The sequence below is a fragment of the Camellia sinensis genome, chromosome 13, assembly GCF_055761805.1.
Source record: "Camellia sinensis isolate YWXY chromosome 13, ASM5576180v1, whole genome shotgun sequence".
Classification (NCBI taxonomy): domain Eukaryota; kingdom Viridiplantae; phylum Streptophyta; class Magnoliopsida; order Ericales; family Theaceae; genus Camellia; species Camellia sinensis.
In genome coordinates this window covers 153,805,782-153,816,736 of record NC_138973.1, presented here as the reverse complement: position 1 = coordinate 153,816,736, position 10,955 = coordinate 153,805,782, and the positions used below count along the sequence as shown (strand labels likewise).

Below are 10,955 nucleotides of genomic sequence, written 5' to 3'. Positions count from 1 at the left end.
CTGAGATTTAGTATTAAAAGGCTCAAAAAAAAGTTGACAAAAAGGTAGGAAACACAAGGGCAAAGGCCTTAGGAAAAAGGTTCAAAGAGGGGTGATCTACCCCTCCACCTTAAATGGCCTTAAACCACAAGTTCAGCCCAAAAATAGTAGGAAAAATAGCAAATAAATCAAAGAAACAAGCCAAGACATAACCTCTTGAAGAGGAGAACCCTTTCTAAGTGACAAACCAACACTTAACACACCCTCAAGAGCTCAAAGTAAACTCAAAAGTACCTCGGCTCAAATACCGCAAGGTTTTGTTTAAAGTGTATAGGAAAAGGCTTAAGAATTTACAAGAGAGAGAGGGATTTGTAGAGAGAAATATTTTGCGCCAAAATTTATAACCCTCAAAAATGGAAGGGGAGGCCTTCTATTTATAGAAAAACATGAAACTCCCTCAAAAATATCCATACATACATGTGTAGGCAGATGCATACACCTGTGGAAATAGTTGGCATAGTTGGCATGAATATCTGCAAAAACACACAAGTGGCCGGTAGGCCACACAAATGGCTAGCAGCCCACATTAGTGGCCGGTAGCCCACACTAGTGGGCCTACAGGTCCTAGGTTCTTAGGCTTAAAAAATTGTGGTTTTGGTCCAAAACAAGGCAAAAGGTGTGTAGGCTTTGAAGGCTCAAAGCTATGGCATTCTGCTGAGGACTTCGAGACTTGACAAGCATATACAAATTCATCATTGGGTGTGCAAGCAATAACGTCCAAGTTATAAGGGCGGTCAAAAATGGGGTGTCTACAATATGTTCTGTTTGTTTTAGAGACACGTGACTAATATAAACATTGTATATGTTTTGAAAAATGTGAATTGTACTTTCAATGTTAAAACTTGTGTATCGAGTTAATAAGAATGGATAACTGCAGAATGGATAACTGCAGAATGGATCATGGCATTATAATTGGTTTAAACATAGTTTTAAAACGTGATTTGAAATTTCAGGGACAAAATTCCTTCAAGGGGAGATTACAGCGATTCTGGTTTAGACCCGACCCATTTTGCATTCTGAACTCGGGTTTCATGGTTTCGTTTCGTAAAAGGTTTTTACAACATGCAATGCACACCGTAAAAACCCTTCTACGATGTGCAGCGTGCGTGCACGTCGTAAAAACCTTTTACGATGTGCAGCGCGCGTCATATAATGACCAGTCATGGAAAGTCATTCACTTTCAACGACATGTTTTGTACGCCGTTAAAAACTATTTAACGATAGATTTTGTGCGTCGTCGTTACTTTTTCTACGACATACTAAAATATGCCGTTAAAAACTATTTAACGGCAGATTTTGTGCGTCGTTGTTACTTTTTCTACGACATGCTAGAATACGCCGTTAAAAACTAATTAACGGTAGATTTTGTGCGTCGTTATAACTTTTTCTATGACTACTTTTGTACGTCGTTAATTGGTGAGACAAATAACGACGTTGATTGCACGCCGTAAAATATGTAATATGATGACTTACTATGCCTGTCGTAGAATATGCAGTTTTTTTTTTTTTTTTTTTTCAAATTCAATAGGTTCTATTTGACCAATTTTGTACAATCTAACAAATATTACAAACAAGCATCACAAAATATCAATCAACCACTAAAATATTATTTGAAACATCAAAAAGAAACTATATCCATAAATTATAAACATTCTACAATTGTCTATACATTCCAAACATTCGAAAACTATATCCTTAAATTCTAACCTGTCCAAAAAGTTTAAACCATCCAAAATTATACAGATCTAAGTTTCTAAACATCCAAAATTATTAAGAGATTATTTAAAACTACCAGCAACAATTCCTATAGCAATTGCAGCTGCAGCAAATCCACTTGCTCCTATCATAGGAATGAGGGTGCCCATCTAAGCTTGTAACTCTTACCACATTGCTTCAAACCTGCATTTATCAAAACAGAAGAGATTTATGAATTAGGTCCCAACCTCAAGTCCACTTATGACCTAGCAAAAGAGATTTTAGAATGACAAAATAGATTTATGCCAATTTAAAATAGTAAAGTTGATTTCAGACACTAATTTTGACAATTTAGAGGGGGAGTTTACAATGCGCCAAGAGGAAAACACCAAAAAACTGAAAAAATAAGATAAAAAGAAAATCACCAACCATGTGGCAAATTTACAGCAACATTAAAAAAATATATATAATTTAAGAGAATATTTTCATAACCTTCTCTGTTTTTTGTATTAAGTACTTTACTCAATACCACAATAACATATAAGTATTAGTAGAAACCTCGTGAAGCTAATGTTAAAGTGATAATACTAAGCTAAATGAGATCATACGCCTTCGGATGGATGAAAGAAAACAAGAGAGATAACACATGAAGTAAGCTTCAAATTTACTCTAAAAGATTCACAAGAATCAATTGGAAAAATATCAGAATTGAGCATTTTAGTGAGCATATAATATGCCTGTAAAACTGCATACAAGCACTTTCTATGGGCACAAACGTACACCAAATCCAAGTACACCTAAAATTCACACGGTCCATGTCCATTTGTACTACACAACACAGTAGTCCAATATGATGGTTTTAGTAAGTGGAACTGCTCCTTTGATGTTTGATATAGAAATTAAATAAATATAAGATAAAATCATTTCCCTTGCATCACACCTTTTCAATTAGTTAAATTAAGTGAGTGCTTCATGCTAATTTAACACAACAAAGCATCACAAGAAAGTCTATGCATTATTTTCTAGCATACTTTTTTCCAGTAAACTAGATAGTTTTTCAACAAAAACATATCCCTTAGTTTTATTTTCTTTTTGCCATACATTCCTACATCTCTCTTTCCTACCTAAAATTACTAATATTGCAGCACAGCCTTACTATGATTAAAACAAGTGATTAAAATATGAGATTTCACATGTATAGTTCTAAGAGCATACCAATGTCAACATAGATCCTCTTTGCTGCAGCCTTGATCTGTTATGTAGATGGAAAAAAGATATCAACAAAAGGCAATAGTAGGTCAAGTTTTTGTACAATAACAATAGTTGGGTTTTCCATAAAGTACCTGTGATCTTTAAATTCGCAAAACTAAAGAATGACTATCACAGCAGCCCAAATCAACGTTGACAAACATGGATTGAAAAGTGTGTTAGGCATGTAACCTAAAAAAATAAGACAAGGATAGAAATATGGAAGCACATACCATTAACAAAAGAGGGGGAAAAGAAAAAAGGAGAACAAATGCTGAGACATCCAGAGTTGGGAACTTACTATAGCCCTTTCATCCACCATATAACGAGGCAATTGCTTCAAGGTCCCATCAATATCATTACTTTCTTTATAATATTCACGTACCATTCTTACGGAATCCTTATGTATTCCAAGATTTAAGTTAAGGAAACATAATCCCGTCATTTTAATGATACATCAGACCCAGATGCAACAGACCATTCCCTAGAAGGATTTAAAAAAGGGATTCACTTCACAGCATATAGAAACAATAAAAGGATATCCCCTTCTCTTGGACCAAGAATCATGCTCACTGCAGCTTTCCACTCTCCTCTAAGTAGTGTAGCGCCAATAAGGTGAGTTGGAACTGAACCACTTCCAAATAGCTGAAGCCATATGCATACACTCGACAAGTTAATTTTTGTAACTAGAAAAAAATACTACCAGATTTTTATAACCTTTAGGATTGGCTTTAGTTTTTTGAGGATTTTTTCAATCAATATTCAATTTTACCTTTTTTGGGGGCTTTTTGTGATTTAGTGTGGGTTTTTGACTTTTTTACCAAAATCAAAATTTTAAAAGCTAGTAAAAAAAGTCAAAAGCTGAATATAGAATCTAGTTAAAAGCTTACTAAAACAGTGTCTCATATCATTAGAAACTATAGATTCTCATGACTCAGAGATCAAGAAGTTTTCACTCAAAAAAAGAGATCAAACAGCTCAAGAAGTTGCCAGGCATTGCTTTAAATAAACAGGACACACGTCCCCCAGCCGAGACGACCAGAGATAGATTAAATCCTCCTTACTTCCAGGAAAAAGATTTTCTTGATTCTATAATGTTGGCGTGATTCAGTTTACGCAACAAATCCTGACGTGATATATCTCTGTAATGAAAATTGAATGGAAAGAGGAGTTGGCTTGATAGAATGGGATTCCACCCATACCAACATACAGATATTCTGAACTGGTACTAGGTTTGACTAGGATATTGATCGCATCCAAGCTTGCTCTGAATAAAACTTGCAAATACAAGAATCATCCATTATTTTAGTCTTAAAATAGTTTAGGAAATCTTAAGGAATTGCCTTTCTATCTTAGAAATGTTGGTTTAAACATTCATTCTGGCAAATAAAGTATTTTAACTGAATGACAACTTGAGAGGGAGAGAGAGAGAGAGAGAGTAAATAGGGGAAGGTTTTGAGACAAAAAGAAGAAGATAATATTGATCAGGAAAGTACTTGTAAACCAAAGTAGTTTATAAATCCATGCTTTCCTAAAGCAACCGCAGATGCTTTGATGGTGTCTTCAGAATCTGATTCAACACCCCTGCAAAGTTATGCAAGTCTGTCAGTACATGCCATGAGATATTAAACAATGAAAGAAAAAATAAAACTTGTATTGAGCAAGTAATTTTTGACAAAAAGAAGTGAAGGCATATGCGCTTACCTTAATGTAACTGTAAATCGATTTCCATAGAGCTACCCGAGAAGAAGTCCTTCTTTGACATGGCTGGACAACAACACGGTATTACATCCGTATGCATCAAGAAGTTTTAATGGCGGGTAAAGTAAGAACTGAAATTTTTTACTCCTAGAACTTACCAAAAGTCACCAACTTTGATACCAATCAACCTTTCATTAAGAGCAGCTAATCTACTTGCACGCTGCTTGAAAACAGTTACCTGTTATTTTAGCACAAAATAGTATACCCAAAGTCAGCAACTTTAAATATGCACACAAATGAAATACTGTAGTTTATCTTCCAATCAATTTAACTGAGTACCCAGCTAAATTTCTTCACTTCCTGCCTGAAAAAGTCAATAAAGCACTTCCCAATGATAGGTCAAAAAAACCCATCTTGCATATTCAGAATTCTGATGATCATTTCCTCCAACCAACTAGCTAAAGCACTTTTGCTACCTTCTCAAATCTCTGTCCCTCCTACCTATGCTAGTGTAACTCATCCTTTTACAACCTTTGACTGGTAACTATCATCACAACTCTTTACAACAAAATCATATCTATGCAGCACCTTGAAAAGACAAATTTTACCAACAGAATGAAAAGAAATTTGTGGCAGATGAGTTGATGTTGAGTATGATTTGGATGTTTAGCTTCTCTGAAAACTTGCCTAGAAAGGAATAGTTACAATGCTTCCACTTTGTAAATACCAAGAATTAAACCATGCAATTTTACCATGAGATGTAGCATTCAGTTTGGTGTCACTGTTCCTTGATCCAGTTGTTACTTTACCTATTTTTCAATATACTCTGCACATTTTCTTCAAAAAAAAAAAAAAGAAAGAGAATTTCTGTCAACACTGGTAGCGTCTAAAAAGCAAAAGAGAGATCACTAACTTTCAGAACAATTCGTTGCATTGCACAATACAAAGTCAAGTATTAGGCATGTAGAGGCTTCTTGCCAACACAGCGATAGATATTGCTGTGATTGACGGTTTATGGAACCCAGTAACTTTTTCAACTTCAAGTTCTAATAAAAGACTAACCCCTAACCGCATGGTCCATCATAATTTTGACAACAATGTTGGTCAGTAATTTTGTCAACAATGTTGGTCAGGTAAGTTATATTAAAACCAAAATAAAATTCCATCTGAACTCCTAACAAAAGCAACTCCAATTTGAACCATAAATAGGCTGTAACTGACAAATAAATTAACAATAATGAACCATGTAAGCTAGACTAAAAAAAAAAAGGTGAAAATAATTTACCCTTTGAGTTGATACAGCTCACTTATCTTTTGTACCAGAAAATCCAAATGACCTTGGCTGCCAGCCTGCCAGACAAAGATACTAAAAAAACTTAACAAGAAGATAGTGGACAAGCACAATAGCATCTAAGAACCTTTATCACCACATGTATAGCCAGCTCTACACAACAGATACATAATTCAAAAAAGAAAAGATACAAAAAGAAGAAAAAAAAAAAAAAAAAAAAAGAAGCACTACCCCTGCATTATCTCTAGTTGCAGTATATGATTACAGGACTACAACCCATTGAGAATAAAAAATGAAAAAGAAAGGGGAAAAAAAGGAAATATATTTATATTCTCTTTTATTTCATTGCACGTCAGCAAGTGAACAGAATATAAGACACTTCACTTCAGCATAGCTAAATCAAATATACCTGAATGCCTAGCATCTTTCCAATCAGTCCTAATGCCTCTTGGGTATCCTTATTCTCCTTGTAAAGATGGAACCTGAAATGGCAAATGCTTTCTCAGATGTGACCAAGAGTAACCAACACCACTTAACCCATAACTCTAAGTAATAATTGGAAGTCATCTATAGAAGCTTTCATGGGAAAAAAGAAAAAGAAAGATTCTATTAGATGTCACACCATTGACGAAAATTGTTGAGAGGTTTAACAACTGCTTCTCTATTACATGCTCAAGTCACTCCAAAGGTAATAAGTAAACTTGTTTCAGACTTTTAATCCAGGCCAAATGTGAATCAATCTAGATGTTGAGAAGGAAAACTTATTAAAATAAGCTTAATTATGTTATTATAATTTAGATTCTACTATTCCATGGATTATGGCTCAATAATACTCCATGTAAGACATATTTAAGTGCGTAAAATAAGCATCATGAAGCAAAAGATTCAGAATAAAGTTGATTGCATTAACTAAGTAATAATAATATGTGGACTACTCAGAAAGAGAGGGCGCCAAAGAACTATAAACTCCAGTTTCATGCTCATTTTCTGTTTACTTCAATATAATTTGCTACTACCATTTTCTTCTTAACCAGGCTTCTCCTTTTTTGATCAAATGATTCTCACTGTTGATGATACATTTATGTAATACATAGACTGTGTCATTGCAAAGCTAATTACTTTGATTTCTTGATTTTTCAAACAGATCAGTGAGCAGAAAAGACATCTATGTCCAAAAGATGATTAGAACAACTATGACCAAAAAAACAAAAACACAAACAAAACCTGAATATTACCAAAAAACTTATCAAGATGGTCAGGCCAATTATATGAACCTCTATTGTCGTAAGGCCTACTGCCCCTATCTTTCTGTTTCGTTGAGTTTTTGCCTGTGCCATTATTCCCTTCTTTGTACTCTTGATAGCAGCCTTCAGATTTTCCAGAGTCTCCTGATGATATGCAACTTCACCCCACGAAAAATCAAACCGTGCCACCAGAAGATTAAGACCAAAAAACAAAACTTCACAAATTCAACCTGGGAGATTAACCTTACTCGATTTTTGGCTAACATAACCAGCCAAAGACAACAAAGAGAAACAAAGACAAGCAATCCTCATACACATAACACAAATCATCTTGATATGGAGTCACAATTTTGGGTATATGTTAATATTTAGATACATACATACATGTGCAAACATCACAGAGACAAAAATCAGAACTGATATCATTAAATTTACATATATAACACAATAAAATAAAATACATTAGCTAATAAGAATCCAAATGTAGAGAGAAACTGTAAATAAAAATCAGAGCTGGAAGTGTTTTCACACAAACTAGCAAAGCAGCTTCAGTCTTGAACCAGACTAGTCCGAATTGCAGCTTTCAAAAACTGGCCTTTTCAGCAACTTCTTATAAAACAAGCATTAAAGATTCTTTAAATTTAAAAAATGACAAAGATGGGTGCTTTGAAAACACAACAGAATTTGAGCCAGTTTGAGCTACTAATAGGCACTGATCTGATCTTTTTCTGACAAAATAAATAATACTCCATATAAAATAGAAAATGACCCATATTATATCAAATGTTTGATCACTTTCTTTGTATCATAAATATGTTGTTACAAAAATTAGAATACATAATCGAACGAACCAAACACTTTTCCAATCATTTTAACTGTATTCAATTACTTGAAATATTTTCAAGGCAATGCAAAACAAATTAGCCCAACTACAAACCCACCATGAAAACAAGGAAGAGAATCACCTGATCTGAATTTTCTTTTCAGCAAAAACCTAGCACAAAAAGAATGGTCAAAGTAAAATAGGAGCCATTATAAGTAAAAATCAAAATTACCTAAAAAATTGGCAATGGCAACAAAATCTTAATTTTTCGATCAAAACCCCCAAATAAAAACCCTAAATTTTCAATTTAAAACCTAACTTCTCAAAACCATTTCCCCCCCTCCCCCCAAAATCACTAGACATATATATGAAATAGAACAAATGGTGATAGAAAAATTTGAACAGAAGTTTCGCAACAAACAGAAAAATCTGCCTTCGTTCAATCAACACCTCTTGACAGTGGTGGTTTCGAAACCCTAGCTTCGTAGAGAGAGAGAGAGAGAGAGAGAGAAAGTGAAAGAGAAGAAGCAGCTGTTCACCATAAAAAGAAAGAATCTGCAATAGAGAGTTGAAATCGAAATCAATGAGACAATCAAAATTGAAATAGAAATCGAAATCAAAACCAAACAAACAATGAGTAATCACTTTAATAGAAATCAGCAGAGATAAGAGGAAGGAGATGAGGAAGCAATGTACCAGGTAACCCTTCTTCAATGAGATGATTCAGAGAGATGAGATTGTGCTCCCTCCGAACCCTTCTCCCTTTCGATGAAACCTTCTGGGTTTATTTTAATTAGAAGACAAAGACAAAGCCAAAGCCAAAGCCAAAGCCAAAGCCAAAGCCTTCTGGATTAAGGGGCTTTTCCCAAACTAATGCAAAATAGCAACCTACTTCCCAAACTACCCAAACCGCCTAGCTTGGACGCATTACTCGCATTTCTCAAACTAAGTTAAAATGTAGTCGTGAACCGCGCTTTTACGATTTCACTACGACATAAAAATTTTGTAAAATGGTAGAAGTATGATTACAAATCACATTTTTAATTAAGAAGATGTTGTTACTAAAAACACTTTTAACTAAATGTTTTTGTCATAAAACGTGGTTGTAAACCACGCTTTTAGGTCAATTTTTTTTTTTTTTGTAGAAAATATGATTTCAAACCACGAGTTTACTGTTCACTATATAAAGCGTGGATGATAACCACGCTTTTAACCAAAACTGAATTTTAAATGAAAGCGTGGTTCGTAATCACGCTGTTAGAACTTATATAAAATATCCCATCCCCTCATTTGCAACCACGCTTTTTACACTTTAGCTTTTTATCCGATCTGCTCTCTGCTCTCACTCTCTACTCTCGCACTACTCTCTCTCGCTCTCTCTCGGGTCTCACACTCTCTCTCTGCTCTCACTCTCTCTCTCCGTCCGTAGGTTATCCGCTCTCTCTCTCTCGCACTTTATGCTCTCTCTCTCTCTAGTATGCCTATCTGTCTCTCTCTCTCAGTTTGAATTTTATGTGTTTATTGTATTTGTGAAAATATGAACGTGGGTAGAATAGAGTTTGTCAATGTGAAAATGGTTGTGAATTGATAAAAATGTTGGTAGAATAGGATTTGTGAATGTAAAAATGGTTGTGATTTGATGAAAATCTTAGTAGAATAGGGTTTGAGAATGTGAAAATGTTGTGAATTGAAATTGATGTCAATGTGGGTAGAATAGGTTTTGTGAATTGAAATTGTGGTTTTGAATTGGTAAAATTTTGTGGTTTTGAATTGTGAAAATGTTCTAGGGTTTTCAATTGAATGTGAAATCAGAAATTAAGGTTAGAGTTTTGAATTGTGAAATTAAAACTTTTTGTTAAAATTGTGAAATTAGGGTGAAGGTTGATATGTTCTAAATATAGTTTAGTTAAGAGAAGGTAAGGCAAAATATCTACAGTATTTCTTATCTTGGACTTTGATAATGTCCATTAAAATTGGGAAAAATATGTAAAAATAATCTAAATACCTGTGTTTGGTTTGAATATCTTTTACAAAAATTGAGTTTTTATTTTTATTTTTCATATATATATATATATTATTTTGAATGAAGTTTTTTAATATTTTCAATAATTGTTTTTAATTTTTAGATATACCTTATAAAGAATAATATTTATGAAAAAATTCACTAAATACAAAAAATATAAAAATACAAAAATTCATTACATTTTTATATTTTTGTATATTTATTGATTTGTTAAAATATTTTCTTACAAATAATTTACTTTTTACGTATAAATAGATTAATTGCATCTAAAAAGTAAAAATTAATGAAAATATTTAAAAAATTACTAAAAAGTAAAAAATTCAATTTTCATAAAAAATTGAGTTCAATACAAGATGTTTGAAGAAACTACTAGACCAATTGCTCGTAATTGACTTGAGCTTTGAAAAAAAATTGGGGCAAATCGGTGTAACCTCGCAGCAAAATTATAAGAAATGATACATTTACCATTTCTTATACCGTTCAGTATATCACTACATCATTTTCTTAGTTTAGTGACATTTGAAAGTGTCACAAAACTATTCTTCTAATGACATTTTTTGGTCTTATGGCATTTTGAACAAATGCCACTTCTATCGGTGCCACGGTAGATACGAGTGCCACGGTAGATACTTGCAAGTGCCACTGCACCATCATGGCTAAAAACTTTCAATGACATTTTAATGTCATGGTAGATATTATTTGTGGCACTATCAAGCACCATTAAAAAAAGAGTTAATCAAGACTAAAACCTTTCAGTAACACTTTAATGTCATGGTAGGCACTATTCGTGACGCTATCAAGTGCCATTCGTGATGATAATTCGTTGTAGAACAATTTGATCCGCTCTTGCGGAGACTCGAACTGCCAACCTCCCGCACCACAAACCTTATA

At 33.7% G+C, this 10,955-nt stretch overlaps 1 protein-coding gene across 1 annotated transcript; it reads right to left on the bottom strand.

Annotated features, from left to right (window-relative positions):
- Nucleotides 1-1,648: 1,648 nt before the first annotated feature.
- LOC114277482 (uncharacterized) lies at nt 1,649-8,978 on the bottom strand. Its single transcript, XM_082901005.1, has 13 exons — nt 8,973-8,978; nt 8,463-8,596; nt 8,184-8,212; nt 7,210-7,376; nt 5,969-6,033; nt 4,842-5,520; nt 4,687-4,749; nt 4,479-4,566; nt 3,525-3,627; nt 3,284-3,387; nt 3,078-3,174; nt 2,950-2,986; nt 1,649-1,938 (listed from the first exon to the last, which is right to left on the bottom strand). Exons 1-6 carry the CDS (start codon nt 8,976-8,978, stop codon nt 5,493-5,495), a joined length of 429 nt encoding a protein of 142 aa, XP_082757131.1. The 3' UTR covers nt 1,649-1,938; nt 2,950-2,986; nt 3,078-3,174; nt 3,284-3,387; nt 3,525-3,627; nt 4,479-4,566; nt 4,687-4,749; nt 4,842-5,492.
- Nucleotides 8,979-10,955: the final 1,977 nt, after the last annotated feature.

Bases quoted from the DNA above. Each gene is read 5' to 3' on its own strand.
- LOC114277482 (XM_082901005.1), bottom strand. The intron at 7,377-8,183 runs GTGATTCTCTTC...CGTGGGGTGAAG, and splicing joins GAAAAGAAAATTCAGATCAG to TTGCATATCATCAGGAGACT. The intron at 6,034-7,209 runs GTAATATTCAGG...TTTGTCTGGCAG, and splicing joins CCATCTTGATAAGTTTTTTG to GCTGGCAGCCAAGGTCATTT.